General features: G+C 48.1%; 1 protein-coding gene across 5 annotated transcripts in view; it reads left to right on the top strand.

The window, feature by feature from the left end:
- The window catches only part of MPP7 (MAGUK p55 scaffold protein 7), a 293,702-nt gene that overhangs the window by 210,646 nt on the left and 63,404 nt on the right, over positions 1 to 19,652 (top strand). For all 5 annotated transcript variants that reach the window (XM_054020780.1, XM_054020779.1, XM_054020782.1 and 2 more), the window contains 4 exons: positions 1,754 to 1,839; positions 3,645 to 3,719; positions 4,357 to 4,553; positions 5,084 to 5,148. In XM_054020780.1, coding sequence (XP_053876755.1) covers positions 1,754 to 1,839; positions 3,645 to 3,719; positions 4,357 to 4,553; positions 5,084 to 5,148 — 423 coding nt within the window. The remainder of the gene's footprint in view (positions 1 to 1,753; positions 1,840 to 3,644; positions 3,720 to 4,356; positions 4,554 to 5,083; positions 5,149 to 19,652) is intronic.

Below are 19,652 nucleotides of genomic sequence, written 5' to 3'. Positions count from 1 at the left end.
AGGGACTAACCTGCCTTAGCTGGACAGCACTGCCGACGGGACTTTTGACGGCTTGGTCGGCGGTGCTGACCAGAGCCGCTGTGACCCAATACCTTACCTTCCGCAACCCAGTACTGGGTCGCGACCCACAGTTTGAAAACCACTGGTTTAGTGTAATGATTTCTGAACTATTTAAAAAGTGTTTGGAACTTTTAATATTTCTGCTAAAATTGTAACTTAGTAATTCTGAAAAAGTTGCTACATGATCAGTTTTGCAACATGTCATTGACTCACATTGATGGTGCTCAGCACGTTACAGAATTGGACCATAAATTAGCACTCACTGTTGGTTAGGGTTGCCAACTTTCTATTGGCACACAACCAAACACCCTAGCCCTGCCCCGAGACCCCGCCCACTACATTTCCTCCTCCCTCGGTGGCTTGCTCTCCCTCACCCTCACTCACTTTTACAGGGCTGGGACAGGGGGTTAGGGTATGGGAGGGCGTGAGGGCTATAAATGGGGGTGCGGGCTCCGGCATGTGGCCAGAAATGAGAGGTTCAGGGTGCAGGAGGGGGCTCTGGGCTGGGGTAGATAGTTAGGGTGTGGGAGGGGGTATGGGCTCTGGGGTGGGGCCAGAAATGAGGGGTTCAGGGTGCAGGACTCTGGGCTGGCTGGTCAGGCCGAGAGATTTGGAATGTGGGAGGAGGCTGTGGGTTGAGGCAGGGAGTTGGAGTGTGGGAGGGGTGAGGCTCTGGGCAGGGGGCCAGGAATGAAGGGTTTGGGGTGCAGGATGGAGCTCCAGGCTGGGGCGTGGGACCAAGGGATTTGGAGTGCAGGAGGGGGCTGTGGGTTGAGCAGGGGTCGGGGTGCAGGAGGGGGGTGAGGGTTCTGGGTTGGTGCTGGGGATGAGGGGTTTGGGATGCAGGAGGGGACTCTGGGTTTGGGGGGGATTAGGGTTGGGGCTTGGGGTTGGGGTGCAGGTTTACCTTGGGCGGCTCCCAGTCAGCAGCGCTAAGGCAGGTGGCTGCCTGTGCCGGCTCCGTGCTGTGCCCTGGAAACAGCCAGCAGGTCCAGCTCCTAGGCGGGGGGGGCCGGAGGCCTTGCGTTGCGCGCACTGCTCTCACCCACAAGCACGTCTCTCCCTCCCTAGCGCCCCCCCCCAGCTCCCATTGGCTGGGAGTGTGGAGCTGGTGCTCGGGGTGGGGGCAGCGTGCGGAGCCCCGTGGCCCCCCCTTCTAGAAGCCGGACCTGCTGGCCACTTCCGGGGCACAGCACGGTGCCCCAGGACAGATAGGGACTATTCCGAAGCACCGCCAACCGGACTTTTAATGGCCCTGTTGGTGGTGCTGACCAGAGCTGCCAGGGTCCATTTTCGACTGGGTGTTCCAGTCAAAAACCAGACACCTGGTCACCCAACTCTGGGTGTCAAAAGGAAAGCAATATAAGTTGAAAGAAAATAAGTATACCACATTTCTAATGCCAGTATCTGAACTACTGGGAATATTGGAGATACCTGTTAACTTTTGGAGGGAAGGAAGAGAAATGACCAATCTACCAAATCTCTCTAGATTATTCATGATGATATTGGGTACAGTAGTGTTCACTATGTATTCATGTTTCTACAGTATCTGGAGGAAAGATGCAGACATCAGTGACTAGCTTAGAAGGGATAAACATTTAAAAAAAAATGTAGAAGGACTTAATGCTGACTGTGCACCTTTTCTATTAAAGACAACCATTCGACAACAAAATAAATATTTCTCAATGCATAGGTCTTATTCACATTGGTGATGAACTTAGGGAAGTCAATGGGATTCCTGTAGATGATAAAAAACCTGAAGAAATAATACAAATTTTGGTAAGTAACAAACACTTTTTCTAAACAGGTTTTAAAATGTAATTAGTTTTGCTGTTTCAGAGGTGCCTATTTTTAAAAAGTATATCAGTGCTGTTTTTTCCCTGTACTATCATTTGCATCCCTGTGTCTCCCTGGGCCTTGAGGATGGGTTGTATTTTTTTATATTAACATTTTTTTTATAAAGGGTGAATAGATGTTACAGATAAGCATGTTACTGATCTAAGTGGTTTGTGTTATAGGTAGTTATGTGCACATCAGTCAGAAGTGATACAGGTGGTTGTTAAACAATGGATATAGAAACACTGATCTGCTGGACGCTAAATTTGTAACAATTGATTAGCTATTTATTTTTAATATCTATTATTTATATATTAACCTTTTGTAAAGTATTTATAAATGGAACCTTAATATGAAGTGTTACTTGATGAGTATGAATTATACTACTGCTGTTGTGCTTTCCCAGCTTATGCTCCTCTAAACTACACCATTGCTAATAGCCATATAAACTTGTAAGTTTGGAAAAATATCACACAATTCATAACTTAATCTATTTTCAGACATATTATTTTTAAAAAAATGTATTGCTAAGTTTTTCTGTTGTTGAGGTAGTCTTTGCTATGCAAGTACATGTGTGGATGTCCCATTAAATTGACTGGCTTGCTTTAAATGTTTGGCTCAATAGACAACATGATTAACTTCAAATGTTGACCTTCCTAATGGTATTCTATGCCTGCTCTATGGTTTTGTGTTCCCTATTGAAGTGTATTTTCCTGCAAAATTAATATTTGTAAAAAAGCAATCTCCAGAAACGCAATAGCAAAGGTGTGAACAGTTCCCCCATTTACCTTACTGAAGTACAATATAAACATCAGAAGCTAGTTGGAGCCATTTTCAATGGTTAACCGTATTACTGTTTCCAATCCCGATGCTGGTGAAATAAGAACTTGGCTGCTGTTTTGTCAAACAGTAAACTTTTGGATTGCAGGCTTGCAGGCAGAAGTATGTCTCACTTAGTAGTGAACAGACCTGTTTCCATTTTGCTTGAATCGTTGGCTGTCTGTTGCATTGTGCTAGTTTTTATGGAATAGTCTGCATGCAATAGTAGCAGAGTCTACAACTAATTAGCACTTCCTTCAATGTAAAATGTCAGGCAGTGGGACTATATTGTGGTTTATAAGTAAAATTCAGCCAGACACACACACTTTAAATAGAGCATAGGGAGAGAGGAGTGGATGAGGTGGTTGATAATGGTTAACTTGTTTGAAGACTTACTTTTTTTTTTTCTCTTTAGAACACAGTCTGTTCAAAAATGTTTTCCTTGTTCTGGTCTTTTTAACTTGCCAAAAGAATAAATTCCAAGAAAAACAGTTTTATGCTACAGTTGTGGCACAAACCTGTTAGAATGTTTGTCAGTTTTTGAATGGTATAATGTTAGTTGGAGTATTCCAAACTTTGCCAGGAGACTTGGGGCTGTACCCGATGTACATAAAACTGAAAAATTGCCTTTTCCCTCATCTTTAATATGGAACGTCAGCCTCTGAAACTGCAGGTCCCAGCTTCTCAGCTTTCATCTTTACCGTGAGCAGTGGTACACAGATCAAAATGAAGCATTGCAAACCTTTGATCTTCACAGTTCACAGCTCCATATTTTGGCATTATAGAATTCCATGGGTCATATATGGGCTGCATTTTGACTATCTTTGCATTAATTTGGGGTCCCTCTTGTTTGCGTTTAGACTCACTGTATTGTTTAAAATTTTGAGAAAGTAATTCTCAATTTGTTTTCTGTTCAAAATATTAATCAGGCTCAGTCTCAAGGAGCAATTACGTTTAAAATTATACCTAGTATCAAAGAGGAAACACCCACAATAGAAGGCAAGGTAAGCCCTACTTAAGGATGTTTCATATGACAGTTGCAGTGACTCTTTTTATCAGGACGTGATGTAGGAAGACAGACACAGGGCTGGATTTAAGCAGCAGGATGAAACTTTACTAAGTCATCAATGGGGAGGGATGCTATACAGCCAACCCCTCACATACCAGGCATTTAAATGGATCCCAGTGTAGGGTTAGAGGACTCTCACATATAACCAATGACTTTGGGTAGACTTGAGTAGGTCCACCTCTAGAACTCAGCTCGCTTCTGAATCCTCTCTACCTCCACCCATGTGAGTGGGGGAAGAGAAAGTTACCAAGGGAGTACCTCAGTCCATGGAAGTTGTGCATCTCCACTTCTTCTTACAGTCATGAAGTCCACCAGTGAAATCCCAGGTCTCATTTTCCTCTGGGAGCAGGCTGTTTTAGTCTTTATGTTCACTGGACACTGGCTTCAAGTTATACAGTCTAAAACATTCTTAATGTAGACTTCCACGTAAACATTTTACAGCAATACATTTTTATAACATTGCATAATTTAGTTTGGAGTTCTTTGCAGTAAATGCAAATAAAAAATGGGATAAACCTATGGTTTGTATTTAAGGATATTGTTAATCTTAAATAAAACGCTCTTCCTTCCAGATGTTTATCAAAGCCCTATTTGACTATGATCCTACTGAGGATAAAGCAATACCTTGTAAAGAAGCTGGGCTTTCTTTCAGAAAAGGAGATATCCTTCAGATCATGAGCCAAGATGATGCAACCTGGTGGCAGGCTAGACATGAAGGTGATTCCAATCCCAGAGCAGGCTTGATCCCTTCAAAACATTTCCAGGAGAGGTGAGCTACTGTGGTACATAGTTTCATTTTTGTTTGTATACTTATACATTTCTTTGCAAAGCCTTTAGATCAGCATGGTTGTCATACAAGTGTTTGTGGATTACAAGGTTATGATCAACTTTGAAACCTTGCATTGTGGTAAAATAACTGAACTTGGAATCTCCTTGTCCAAATAGTTTGGATTTCCTTCCTTGTCTGTCTGGAATGAATAATGACTGATAGGATAATGCTGATCCAGTTTGGAAGAAAAGCCATATGGAAAATAGCACTTCAGTATCTATAGTCACATTGATGTACTATTCAGGAAAAAGAGCTACAGCAGTTTTTGGAGAGCTTACAAAAATTTAAGACCCTGGGATTTAATAGCACTTGAATAGATTGTATTGTTTTGGGTTAATTTAAAAAAAATCTTTCAGGATATTTTACAATAGTTTCATGATGCTGAGTGTTTATTAATCCCAAACTCGCACTGAAAACTGAGGAGTTTGTGTCTTTTTCTCTCTCTCCCTTTACCCCCTCCAATATTGTAGGAGATTTGCGTTGAAAAGACCAGAAGTACATATGCAGCAACTGAAAATTTCCAACAGAAAATCATGTAAGTCTGGAATAGAAGTCATGCTCTTTGATCTCTAACCTTAGAACAACATTTGTTTCAGCCCAGTCAAGAGGATGTACTACTCCAGGGTACAATAGCTCCTGAATCACATTATCTCAAAAAGAAAAGCATTTTTATATATATATATATATATATATATACACACATTAAAATGCTTTTCTTTTTGAGATAATGTGTATAAACTGTAATTATTATGATTCGTTCCTACAGTTCAAACTACAATTTCTCTCAACTTGCTGACTTATTAAAATATTCAGGGCCCAACCCTTAAACTTAGAATATGTAATAACTGTAAAAGTCAATGGGTGTTTTGCCTGTTGAAGTCCAAAAAAGATTTGTATTTTCATACATGTAAATACTGTGGGCCCCATTCTGTAGCACTTCATCATCACCATGGTGGAATTAATATCAAGTGAGATAAAAGGCCAGATACCCTTATGTCTGTAAATATTGCTTCCGCGCCCCCCTCCCCGCCCACAAATAGCACATATGTATCTTTTAAAAATAAGGGGGCATAGATTCTTTACAGGCTTCAGTACAAGCCAGTGGTTCCCAAACCGTGGGTCGTGACACCAAATGGGATCGCGTCATCAGTAGATGGGATCGCAGCGATCCCTAATGTGCGGAGGACGCCATTTTGCTCTGCCCAGCATGACCTTGCATGTGAGGTCACAATGCCTGGAGGACGCCATTTTGCTCTTCCATATGGCATCCTCCGTGCTGTCTGGGGTCCCAACAGGAAAGACTTCATTAAAATGGGGTCATGCTGGAAAAGAGTTTGGGAATCCTTAGTTGTAAGCATTTCTTACCTTCTGTTTAAAAAAAACAAAACATTTTAATGGTCTTGATTTTTAAATACAGTAGTTATACAATATGAAGAAAAATAATCTCCAAGTAAATCTATACGTAGAAATAAATATATTCTCTCCACTGGAATTTATATTAACATCTGTTTTAAATATTCTTATATTTTTCACTTGACCTGTTATTTCTTTCGGTTGTACAGGCTCATAACAAAGTGAGCACAGTATGAGAAATAATCAAGCTACAAAAGACTCTAAATCTTAAATGCAAAGATGTTTTTTATGCGTTTAACTAGAAATATTCAGACTCCAATGCCCAGTGGGTATACTGTTAAAACTACAACAAAATCAAAGAAGTTGGGGGATATAACAGCAGACAATGGATTATGTCATATATGGTGTCACATTAAGAAAACAAAGTTAAATACATCTAAATGTTGAATTTGTTCAGTGTTGAGGTTAGAATTTTCTTTAACTCACCCCCTGGCTTTTAGGTTAGATACTTACTGTTATTTAAATAGCTTTTGTGTTTTAGTATCCCCTATTTGTTATAAAATGATATTGACTAAAAATACCTCAGTAACATGCTGTGAAGCCCAAAGGCATAAATTATAGTTGTAAATTGACATAATTCTGAGTCCAATCTTTGTAGTATTTTTAGTATGCTGCCACAGAATAACCCGTTCTGTGGGAAACACCCCCAGTTGGCAACTGATCTGCTGCTTTTCTAGGTTCTCGTTAAAGTTGCTCTGCCCCAGTGTAGCTAACTTTTTAGCTCAGTTTGTAGCTGCTAGTCTCCAGTTGTTCACTACCTTGTGGCTGAATAGGAGGCTCCTTAAACAAATGGATCTTGATTATGGTGGCAATAGTGCTTTCCAAGAGGTGCATTGAACACTATAATGAATGTGGGGTTAGTGTGGTTCTCTCTGTGACAGTCTCCTGCCTGGAAGCTTTCATGAGAGAGAGGGTAGATATGAAAAGATGCAGATCCCCTTACCATGTAGACACCGGGTAGGCAGACCATGCTGAATGGGAAATTCCAAGGCTGTGACTTAGAGAAGGCTGCAGTCTGGTGAGCATTGCTCATTCTTGTCTTGATCCCACCTTGCCCTCTTTAGCTCTGCATTTGTAAAGCCCAGATGATGTTAGCACCCACACACACACCATTCTTTGCTCATATCTCCTTGAAGCTACAGCATCTCAGGAACAATCAGTAAGCCTTAATTCCCTTCTTAAAGGTCTCTTTGGGGCAAAGTAGGCTGCAGTTGCCATCCCCTTGGATGCTGCAATAAGTCCTTGGAAGGTTGTGATGCCTTCATAAGAGGGTAGGCTGGTGGGATGTCACATATATTTGTTCTTCAGTTCCCCTCTTCCTCACATCAAATGCTCTAGGGGCAGTCTATCACTAGCTGCCACCTCCAGCGTTCTCAAGACTTACATGGAAGAGGGTGAGTGCTTTTCTGACATGAAAGCCATCCTCTTCCACAAGAGCAAGCATGAGTTTTTGCCATGGAGAGGGCTTCATATCCTTCATAGAAGAGGTTACTAAAGTCCTGGATTTGCCTAGTGAGAATGCTCAGGACCAGAATGCCCCCTCAGTTCAAGTTTTAGGAAGAACTTTCCATCTGCTTCCCCTTCCATGAGGACATTCGGGGGTCTTAGAAGTTCAGTGCCCCATCTGCTCTTTCCAAGATTATGCACTGTTTTATCATCTTCCCAAGTACAGCCATGAGACTGAGACATGTGACTCTCTCCTACACATGAGCACAGGAATCACCTTGTCATTCTAGAAGTAGGAGGGAAATTAAGCAGCGCAGATTTGAATGGATAGTATGGCGGCAGTATGAGACATCAGTAAGGCAGGTGACACTTGGAGCAGGAGATGGGCTCAGGAAGTTTTGCATCTGTTACTAAAGGAGGGAGCCATTTTGTTTTTGCCATACGTTAGGAGTGGGGGCAAAAGCTTCTAATATGTCATCCCCCTTTTGTTCTGATTCCTTGGGTTCTGAGGCCACTCAGATCAGATGGGGCAGCTTTGATTGTGCCAGGTTGACCCTGCTGTTCATGATATTTACAATTACTAATTGGACCAGTCTGAGAAACGCCTTCCCCTTGTTCTGATCCTCAGCCTTCTGGCTCAGCTCTAGTGTCTCACATATTCACCAGGGACTCCTCACCCTAAATAGAAAAACACTCCATTTAAAGGATTGGTTTTTGAAAAGTGATCCCTAATTCACCAGGAACTCTCAGACCGATAGGGTAATGTCCACAAACCTAACATCAAATACAGCTTAGACAAACAGAACCTAACCTGACACTTGGGGAAAAAGACGGTTACTCACCGTTGTAACTGTTGTTCTTCGAGATGTGTTGCTCATATCCATTCCATTAGGTGTGTGCGCGCCGCGTGCACGATCGTCGGAAGATTTTCTACCCTAGCAACACCGGCGGGTCGGCTGTGGAGCCCCCTAGAGTGGCGCCTTCATGGCGCTGAATATATACCCCAGCCGACCCGGCGCCCCCTCAGTTCCTTCTTGCCGGCTACTCCGACAGTGGGGACGGGGGGCGGGTTTGGAATGGATATGAGCAACACATCTCGAAGAACAACAGTTACAACGGTGAGTAACCGTCTTTTCTTCTTCGAGTGCTTGCTCATATCCATTCCATTAGGTGACTCCCAAGCCCAACTTAGGTGGTGGGGTCGGAGTGAGACATTGCTGTGTGCAAAACCGCTGATCCGAAAGCAGCATCGTCTCTGGACTGCTGCACTAGTGCATAGTGAGCTGCAAATGTGTGGACTGATGACCAAACCGCCGCTCTACAAATGTCCTGGATCGGAACATGTGCCAGGAAAGCAGTCGAGGAAGCTTGGGCCCTCGTGGAGTGAGCGGTGAGGTGCGGTGCTGAGACACCTGCCAGGTCATAGCAAGTCCGGATGCAAGACGTAATCCAGGAGGATAGGCGTTGTGAGGAGACCGGTGAGCCTTTCATTCGGTCGGCCACTGCAACGAAGAGTTGCGTCGTCTTTCTAAAGTGCTTTGTGCGGTCAATATAGAAGGCCAGGGCCCTACGTACGTCCAGGGAATGCAAACGTTGATCCTGGCGAGTGGCATGTGGTTTAGGATGAAAGACCGGGAGAAATATATCCTGGTTGATATGAAAAGGAGAAACCACCTTAGGGAGAAAGGCAGGATGTGGACGAAGCTGCACTTTATCCTTGTGAAAAACTGTGTAAGGGGGCTCAGATGTAAGCGCCCTGAGTTCAGAAACACGCCTTGCTGAGGTGATGGCTACGAGGAAGGCTGTCTTCCAGGATAGGTACAGAAGTGAACAGGTGGCCAGTGGCTCGAATGGAGGACCTGTGAGCTTGGAGAGAACCAGGTTGAGGTCCCACGTCGGGACGGGCTGACGTTGTTGTGGGTACATCCGGTCTAAGCCCTTGAGGAATCTAACGACCATCGGGTTAGAGAATACCGAGGACGCGAGTTCCCCTGGGTGAAAGGCCGATATAGCGGCCAGGTGAACTCTAATTGAAGATATCGCCAACCCCTGCTGTTTTAGGGAGAGGAGATATTCCAAAATGAGGGGAATGGGTGCCTGCAACGGGGACGTGGCTCGTTGTTCGCACCAACAGGAGAACCGCTTCCACTTGGCCAGGTACGTGGTGCGTGTTGAGGGCTTCCTACTGCTCAGCAGAATCTGTTGGACAGAGAGCGAGCATTGCTGCTCTGCCTGGGTGAACCATGGAGCAGCCACGCCGCGAGGTGGAGTGATTGCAGGTCGGGGTGACGCAACCGGCCGTGGTCCTGAGAGATGAGATCCGGACATAACGGAAGCGGGATCGGAGTCTGAACCGAGAGTTCCAACAGTGTGGTGTACCAATGTTGTCTCGGCCACGCTGGAGCGATCAGAATTACCTGTGCCTGGTCTCTGCGCAATTTGAGCAGTACCTTGTGGACCAGAGGAAACGGAGGGAAGGCATAAAACAGGTGGTCTTTCCAGGGAAGGAGAAACGCATCCGAGAGGGAGCCCGGAGCTCGACCTTGTAGGGAGCAGAACACGTGGCACTTCCTGTTGTCTCGGGATGCAAACAGGTCTATCTGGGGAAACCCCCACCTCCGGAAGATGGAATGTATGATGTCCGGACGGATAGACCACTCGTGTGTCTGGAAGGACCTGCTGAGTCGGTCCGCTAGAGTGTTCTGGACTCCAGGGAGGAACGATGCCGTGAGATGGATTGAGTGGGCGATGCAGAAGTCCCACAGGCGAATGGCCTCTTGGCATAGAACTGACGAACGTGCTCCTCCTTGCTTGTTGATGTAAAACATGGCCGTGGTGTTGTCGATGAGAACTAACACACAACGGCCACGTAGTTGATTGAGAAATGCCTGGCACGCCAGGCGCACCGCCATCAGCTCCTGAACATTGATGTGCAGGGCTAACTGGGGTGCAGTCCACAGGCCCTGGGTATGGTGTCCGTTGAGATGGGCGCCCCAACCCAGAGATGAAGCGTCTGTGACCAGGTGCAGAGAGGGTTGTGGGGTGTGAAAAGGCATCCCCTCGCAGACCACATTGTGATCTAGCCACCAGGTGAGGGAGGTCAGGACCGAGTTCGGGACCGTGACCACCATGTTCAGGCTGTCCCGATGTGGACGGTATATTGATGACACCCAGGTCTGGAGTGGGCGAAGCCGAAGTCTGGCATGCCTGGTTACGTACGTGCAGGAAGCCATGTGACCCAGCAGGGTAAGGCACGACCTCACCGTGGTAGTTGGGAAGGCCTGGAGCCCTTGAATGAGGCTCGTGATGGTGCCAAAGCGGTTGTCTGGCAGGATGGCTTGTGCACGTCTGGAGTCTAGAACTGCGCCGATGAAATCTATTCTCTGGGTAGGTTCTAGAGTAGATTTGTCCTTGTTGAGTAGGATGCCCAACTCGTTGAATGTGTGCACTATTCTGTGGACGTGAGCTTGAACTTGCTCTTTGGTGCGACCGCGTACCAGCCAGTCGTCTAGGTACGGGAACACCTGTATCCCTTGCCGACGAAGGTACGCTGCCACGACAGCCATACATTTCGTGAACACTCTTGGGGCCGAGGATAGGCCGAAGGGAAGGACTGCAAATTGGTAGTGCACCATGTTTACCACGAATCGCAGGAAGCGTCTGTGAGGTGGGTAAATTGAGATGTGAAAGTATGCGTCTTTCATGTCGAGGGCGGCGAACCAGTCTCCAGGATCGAGGGAGGGGATAATGGCCCCCAAAGAGACCATGCGGAACTTCAACTTTACTACGAATTTGTTGAGTCCGCGCAAGTCCAAGATGGGCCGCAGGCCTCCTTTGGACTTGGGGATCAGGAAGTAACGGGAATAAAATCCCCTGCCCCTTAACTCTACTGGAACCTCCTCTATGGCGCCCATAGCAAGGAGCGTGGAAACCTCCTGTATAAGAAGTTGCTCGTGAGAAGGGTCCCTGAAGAGGGACGGGGAAGGGGGGTGGGAGGGGGGAATAGAAGAAAACTGGATAGTGTATCCCCTCTCCACTGTGCGGAGGACCCAACGGTCCGAAGTTATAAGGGACCAAGCACGGTGGAAGTGGGAGAGACGATCCCGAAAGGAGGGGGCTGGATCCTGGGGGATGACTGGGGCGCCGTCCTCGACCGCACCTTCAAAAGTTCTGCCTGGGGCCTGAAGGTGGTCTAGCTGGCCCCTGGTTCTGGCCGGGTTGAGGGCCGGCCCACCTTCTTCTACCACCTCGCCCTCGCCTCCGGGTCGAGTCCTGTCTCTGACGAGGCGGGGGGGGGGGTAGAAGCGCTGAGGCTGCGGCCTAAATGGTCTGCGCTGAGGGCCCACAACATGCATCCCCAGGGAGCGCATGATTGTTCTCGAGTCCTTGAGGCTCTGCAGACGAGAGTCCGTCTTGTCCGAGAACAATCCATGTCCCTCAAAGGGCAAATCCTGTAGGGTTTGCTGCAGCTCCGGAGGCAAACCCGAAACCTGAAGCCAGGAGATCCTCCGCATAGCGATACCCGAAGCCAGGGTCCTCGCAGCTGAGTCTGCTATGTCCAAGGAGGCCTGCAAGGAGGTCCGAGCCACCTTCTTACCCTCCTCTACCATGGCTCCAAACTCTTTCCTGGACTCTTGGGGAATCAACTCCTTAAACTTCCCCATAGAGTTCCAGGAGTTAAAATTGTAATGGCTCAATAGCGCCTGTTGGTTCGCCGCTCTAAGTTGCAGCCCTCCGGCTGAGTAAACCTTACGGGCAAACAAATCGAGCCGCTTAGCCTCTTTTGATTTAGGCGCTGCAGCCTGCTGGCCGTGGCGCTCTCGTGCGTTCACTGATGCCACCACCAGTGAACACGGTTGGGGGTGGGTATACAAGTACCCGTAGTCCTTAGACGGGACAAAGTACTTCCTTTCCACCCCTCTCGCTGTGGGTGGGATAGAGGCAGGAGTTTGCCATATCGTATCCGCATTGGTTTGTATCGTGCGGATCAGGGGTAGCGCCACCCTCGATGGGGCATCCGCTCCGAGGATGTTCACGATAGGGTCCTGTACTTCCACTATCTCCTCCGCCTGCAGGTCCATATTACGGGCCATCCTACGCAGGAGATCCTGGTGAGCCCGAAGATCTATCGGGGGGGGGACCCGTACATGAAGTGCCCGCCACTGCCTCATCCGGAGAGGAGGAGGAAGACGCCTCCGGTGGTACTGGATCCAAGGGGGGGTCCTGATCCCCCTGCTCTTGGGCCGGAGCATCACCTGTACTCGGGTCTATGGTGTCAGGTGGCGTGGACACGGAAGCCTCCATGCCCCCTGGCGGAGGTCGAGAGATGGTGGATTCTGGGGCCCTTCTAACCGAGTGACCCGAGCGAGAGGTCGATGGTATTGGAGCCCCTTGCTCCTGGTGGTACGCCCACGAGGTCCAAAATGACCAGTGAGATGGTCCATGGGAGTGGTCCTCTGCCAACTCCTGCCAATGGCCCAAGTTCCGTTCCTCGGCTTGCCCTTGAGGGGGGTATGCCGATCTTGACAGGTCCTCCGAGGAGCGAGACACCGATCTTGACGGCCATGGCGGTGCCGAGAGAGATGAAACGATCCCCGTGTGCTGTGGTGCCGCACGGTACCGGTCCGGAGATGATCTATCTCTGCGCGGTGCCGGCGAACGGTGCCGGGACCGCGATCGGTGCCGATGACCTCGTCGGTGCCGGGAGCCGGATCTGGACCTCGACGAGGACCTGGAGTATGCCCGGTGCCGGGAGCGGCCTCTCGACGTCGAGCGTCGACCGTAGCGGTGCCGGGAACTACGTCTCGACGTTGATCGGTGCCGACGATCATATCGGTGCCGAGACGTAGAGCGGTGCCGCGAAGAAGATCTTGGCCGCGAGTACGACCGGTGCCGAGGCGATATTCGGTGCCGGGACTGCGAGCGGCGTGGGGACCTGCTTCGGGACCTGGATCGTTGCCGAGGTTCCAGCCCTTGCGATGGAGGGCGCATCAAGGCAGGTTTCCCCCTCGACTGGACCGGGCGAGTCAACGGTGCAGTCGGTGCCGGTGGTTGAGGCGGTGCCGGCTCCGTGAGAGCTATTAAGTCTCTCGCCGCCGCGAAGGTCTCTGGAGTCGACGGGAGGCACTGTATCACCGCCGGTCTCGGTGGAGACGCTATCTGCACCGGACTCAACGGCCTCGGCGCCGGAGTCGACGGTGCTGGAGGCACCTGTTTCCGGTGCTCCACCGGCGGACGGGCTCTACCCCCGGCACTGGGGGAGCCGGCGTCTTCGGCACGGATGTCCCCGTCTTATGGGCTTTTTTATGCCCCGGGGATAATGACCGGCGCCGAGGCACTGCTTGCGGTGCCGACGAGGTCCGGTGCCGGGGAGGCTTGTCTGACGCCACTCGCGTGGTCGTCATAGCCGGTGCCGCCGGGGCACTGCGCACCGAGGTGCTAGGTGCCGGGGCCTGACTTGTAGATGGAGCGTCCGGACTAAGTGCCGCCTCCATCAGGAGTTGCCGGAGCCGAAAGTCCCGCTCCTTCTTGGTCCTTGGTCTGAAGGCCTTACAGATCTTGCACTTATCTGTTTGATGGGACTCTCCCAGGCACTTCAGACAGGAGTCGTGCGGGTCGCTCGTGGGCATAGGCTTAGCGCAGGAGGCGCACTGCTTGAAGCCGGGAGCGTTGGGCATGAGCCCGGCCCCGCGGCCGGGGGAGAAAGGGGGAGACGACCCCCTTAATCCCCTGAACTACTTAGAACAACTAAAACAACTTTTAAACTATTTAACTATTTAACTATAAACACTAGAACTATAACTATCACTGTGATACAACAAACTAAGCTAGGGAGAGTGGAGAACAGCTAAGCAGCGCTCCACAGTTCCAACGACCGTCAGGGGCGGTAAGAAGGAACTGAGGGGGCGCCGGGTCGGCTGGGGTATATATTCAGCGCCATGAAGGCGCCACTCTAGGGGGCTCCACAGCCGACCCGCCGGTGTTGCTAGGGTAGAAAATCTTCCGACGATCGTGCACGCGGCGCGCACACACCTAATGGAATGGATATGAGCAAGCACTCGAAGAAGAAGTTCCATTTCTGGTTCAGTGGTAAAAGATGGCACGTAGATGTTTGCCCTCTTCTTCTAGTATAAGAATTTTCCCAGGAAGACTTTGAGTAAGGCACAGCCTATGAAACCCTGAGGAGACAGATATCTGCTTTAGGGATGCCAGCAGGGGTCCCATTGAAAGGTTTTCCCAATGCGGTTCATCTCTTACTCATTCGATTCATGAGGTCAGCCAGAAATATTTCAGGTAGACTGCAGAAAGTGGTCCCAGTCTGAAGGCTCGTTTGTTTTTGCAAGACTTTCTTCCTCATCCCCTTCAAGTCTATAGTTTGTTCTTTTTTCTGGTTGTTGATTAAGGAGGCCTTACTGGTGACCATCATGAGGGTGGGAAGAGTTTAAAAGCACTGTTCCTGATTCTTCATAATTATTCTTCGAGTGCTTGTCCCTAAGTGTATTCTACGGTAGGTGTGTATGCGCTCCATGTGCCCAGAGCCGGAGAATTTTGAAAGCAATGTCCACTGGTCCACACATGTGCCCTTGTTCACCTCATGCCTCTGACAAGGAGATAGAGCAGTGAGGACTGACCGCCTCTCCAGTTTCTTCTCACTGCTGCATAGTCCAGATTGCAACCTCCAGAGTCCCAAGCTTTGTTACTTTATTTGTGAGCATATATATCTGTAAATCGTTTTTGAAGTTTTTAGAGTTTAAAGGTTTATCTGATAGTTTTAGTGTTAGACTCCCTGACCTGGAGAGTGCCTCCCACCCTGTACTCTGTTTTGGGTACTGGGCTGTGTCCAGAACTCTGGGCTTCAAAATTTGTGCTTTCCTGCTCATGCTCCTTCTCGAGCAGCGACAACCACCAATGCTGCTTTTACTGCCTTGGGGGAAGCCCACATTGCAGCAAGGTGCAATATCTGCCATTTGTTCCCCGGTCGTACCCAGGAAGGGCAAGAAGTTTGCCTTAGGAAGCATCTAATGGACAATGCCATAAAGCCGCAATGATTTCCAGTCCAGGGAATTAACCCTCTTCCCTTCCCTCCCCCATATTGGCCTTACTCAGCAAGGAGTGTATCTCCTGCTGCGAGATCTGACTTAGGCGTGAGGGAGTCTACCCCCAACAGATACCTCATGGGATCTTGACAGGAGAGCAGGGAGTGTTCTCATAAGTATGAGACTAAATCCACTTCACAGAAATTAGACTCAGCCCTGCCTAAAATGAGCAAGTCTTTAAGCTCAGCCCAAGACTAAGTCTCAGGGGCATGACAAGAAAACCCACAAGTCTAGAGCTCTGTCAGCACCAATTCAGCGGCAGTGGTGACTTCAGTACCTCCGAAGCACAAACCCCAGGATTTATCAGTACTGACAATGAGCAATTGTCGAGAGCCTTGGCTACCCAAGGTACCAACTTTGTCTTCCAGAGATGTGATACAGACTGTGTCTGCTGTAGGTCCATCGGTTTGGCAGACAGGACCCCTCATATTCCATTAAATGCCGAGACCAAGCTCCTCCTGAGGGCATCTTCGCCCTCCCAGAAATGTTGTCTCCTGCTCTGTTGGGTCCCTCCCTTTCAAGTAAGGTCCTGACTCCACCCTGGGAGCTGACTTTTTGGGAGGAGTCCATCTCCCTTTCCATCTTCAGGTATTGACTTCCCTCCAGTGACACCGCCATTGGATCCGGAATCAGCCTTCTGTTCTTCAGGAGAATGAACCATTATTTCCTTCTTCAAGACATGCCTTCCCAAATTGGAGGCCTGGACCAGCTTGGGACCAACCTCTACCTCATCACCTGCCTTGCAGCCTTTGACACCCCACACGATGGAGACCTCTGCAACCCCTATTCAATCTATCCTCCTGGCCATACTGGGGCTGTAGGACTTGAAGAGTCGGTCCAGTCTGCCAAGGGGTTGTCCCATCCCTCTCCTCTGAGAGGGCAACCTGAGCTGATCCAATTGAGGAGGAGGAGTACCCACCAAATCTGGTGGTTCCACTGGAACCATTGTGGTTGCCATTGTCATCTCCAGATTCCTTTTGAGAAAGTTCAGGATCTTCAATATAAGCTCCTGGACATCCTCCAGTCCCCTTGTTTCAGTTGAATAGCGCTCCCTGTTAATGAATCCATCCTGGAACCATTTAGAGCCATCTGGCATGTCCCAGCTTCCCGTGCCCTTGCTCCAAAGAGGGCAGAGAAACCTTACTATGTCCCAAGCCAGAGGAGCAGAATTTCTGTTCACTCATCCTGTCCCTAACTTTTTTGTGGTCCAGGCTGCCACAGACCGATATATGCAGCAGCACCCTCAAACTATCCTGACTGATAAGGAGGGCAAGCGTCTCAACTTATTGAGAAGGAAGGTCTTCTCTTCCTGTAGCCTTCAGTTCAGGATAGGCAATTACCATCTATAATGGCTAAGTACGATTTCCTGAGCTATTCAAAATGTGCAGACTTTGCTGACAAGCTTCTGCAGTAAGGCAGAGCTTGTTTCCAGGCTCTCATAGAAGAAGATAAGATGGTTGCCAGGACCACTCTTTGATGAATGATAGATGCAGCTAAAATGGCTTCAAGAGCAATAGCTACTTCCATTGTAATGCGCAGGATCCTCCATCTGCCCTGGGTGCCCAAGAGCAGCCCCCGGCTCATGTCCCTGCCCCTTGGCACGCCACGCAGGGTAGGCAGAGGGTCCAGGTCTCCCCACAATGGCCTGAGGTCCCTGGGTAGCTCTTACCACCACCTGGCTCTGGCTTCTGGCCTGGCCACAGGGTGGGGCCTCTGGGGGAAGAGGAGCAGGGGGTGGGACCCTGTAGTGACGGGGGGCTAAGGCCCATCTCAGCCCACCACTGGGAAAAGCCGCAGCCCCTGCTGCCATTCCACGCCTGTCTGAGGCTACTACGCCCATGTTAAAAAGTGGGTGGGCATGCCCCCCATGACCTCCCGCCCCCCCGCCTCCCGGTTGCGACGCTCCTGGGGCGTGGGGGGCCCAAATATTCTTTGTGCCCATGGCCCCAATGAAACATCATCTGCCTCATTTGGGTCTGCCATCTGCATTCTCGCACCCTCCTCCTACTTGAGTATTGCTTTTCAGGCATCCGCAGTGGGATACGCATAGGGACCAACAGTCAAAGAAGAGAAAGTTACTTACCTTATAGTAACTGGAGGTGTGTAGTCCTTATCTGTATTCCACTCCCTGCCCTCCTTCCCCTCTCTTTCAGCTCATCTTTTGGTTTGTTGTAGAGAAGGAACTGGAGCGGTGGTTGGTCTGCTCTGCTCTTTATCTCCTCAGTCGGAGGAACAAGGTGAAAAAGGGCATGTGTGTGGACCTAAAGAGTCTGCTTTCAACATTTTCTGGCCCCGGGCAAATGGAGCACATGGGTACCGACAGTGGGATACAGATAGGGACCACACATCTTGAAGAACCTCCAGTTATGGAAAGTGACTCTCAGACCTGAATTATAGTCATTAACTTTCATCCATGAAGTTTCCATCCAACTTCCCTCCTTTTGTTAATAAAGAGCCTTTATGGTATTCCAGAGAACAGAGCTGTAAAATTCTACCTGCCTTGAACCCAGGACTTTCAAAGGCCCCAAGTTAGAGGATAAGGTCTCTCATTCTGTCATAGTGAAATTGGTATGCAGTTGTATTTAAGAAGCATACATTGCCAAAGGGCATCTCTCATGGTGTAAATGCCCAATCCCTTTGGGGAATGCTCTTATTGTAGACTGAAAAAGAAACTGCCTCAGTGGGCAAGATCTGCAACAGTAACCTGATAGCTGGTCTACAAGTAGCCTTGTCATTATAGAATTAATATCAATGTATCAATGGACACAGTTTTTCGCTATAGTTTGAGATGGTGTCCCCTAGATCCTCTTTTCAGTAACCACAGCTAGGTCGCTTATGACGCATTGTAAAGTATATTCTAGTTCCAAGCAACAGAGGGTCCTGTGGCACCTTTAAGACTAACAGCAGTATTGGAGCATAAGCTTTCGTGGGTGAATGCCCACTTCATCAGACACAAGTGACTTGCGTCTGATGAAGTGGGCATTCACCCACGAAAGCTTATGCTCCAATACTTCTGTTAGTCTTAAAGGTGCCACAGGACCCTCTGTTGCTTTTTACAGATTCAGACTAACACGGCTACCCCTCTGATCCTAGTTCCAGTTATTGTTGGGAGGAGAAGGAGGGCATTTCTTGCAAGTCACAGGATTTTGGGATCATATGTAAATTCACTTTCTGTGAATGGAGACCACCATTCTGAAAGCCCCACTTAGGACACACATCTCTCACTGTATGGTGCAGGTCTTTTGTTTTTGTTAGTGTTTGAAACTATAGAGGCTTCACTTGAGAGCATGTTGGGCTTCATTAAGCACAAATTGCCTACCAACATATTTCTAGGGGCTGGAACTACTTAAAGCATAACCTAAAGAAGCAGTGTCTTAGTCCCAGACTGGGGTCTCCTTCACAGAAATATTTTACAAGGAAAGATCAAAATCCTTAAGTGGCTTCCTCAGTGTGTGTGCTGGAAGTGTATGTAGGACAATGGTATTTACTTGTATTGCATCCATAATATCAACTATATGGCAAAACTCTTTAAGTACATTATCACTGTTATGCATTTAATAATATGGATTCATAATACACACATCCTTAAGATGTTCTGTGTACAGCTAATCAAATTTTTAATATTTCAAGTCTAGGCTTAATATCTGTCAATCAGGGATTGTTTAATGATAAGTGAATGTATATTCTATTGATGCAAAGGAATAGAGTAAATGACTTTTGGAAAGTTCCTGTTAGCCCATATGATTTTGATTCTCCATATTTACCCCATAACAAAGCATGTTGTGAATGTATATTCACTCTGTGACACACATGTATGTCATATCCATGAGCCTAAATGAGTTGGCTTATTCAGTAAAACTGGGTTTTTTGTTCTGTTGCAGAAATGTATAAACATCTATTTTCTACAAAAATCATTCTGCTTTCAGAAACTTTACAATAAAAATTTCAATTTGTATTTATAGGTAAACTCCCCCTTCCCCACCTCCAAAATAACAGCCTCGGTATAAATTACACTGCTCTACAGCCAAAATGCTTCTGAAATAAATGTAGTCAAACTTTACTAATTCTGAGTCACTGAGAACGA

This window comes from Malaclemys terrapin, chromosome 2 (assembly GCF_027887155.1).
Source record: "Malaclemys terrapin pileata isolate rMalTer1 chromosome 2, rMalTer1.hap1, whole genome shotgun sequence".
Taxonomy (NCBI): Eukaryota; Metazoa; Chordata; order Testudines; family Emydidae; genus Malaclemys; species Malaclemys terrapin.
The sequence above is the reverse complement of the archived record's forward strand: the minus strand, read 5'-3'. Positions and strand labels throughout refer to the sequence as shown.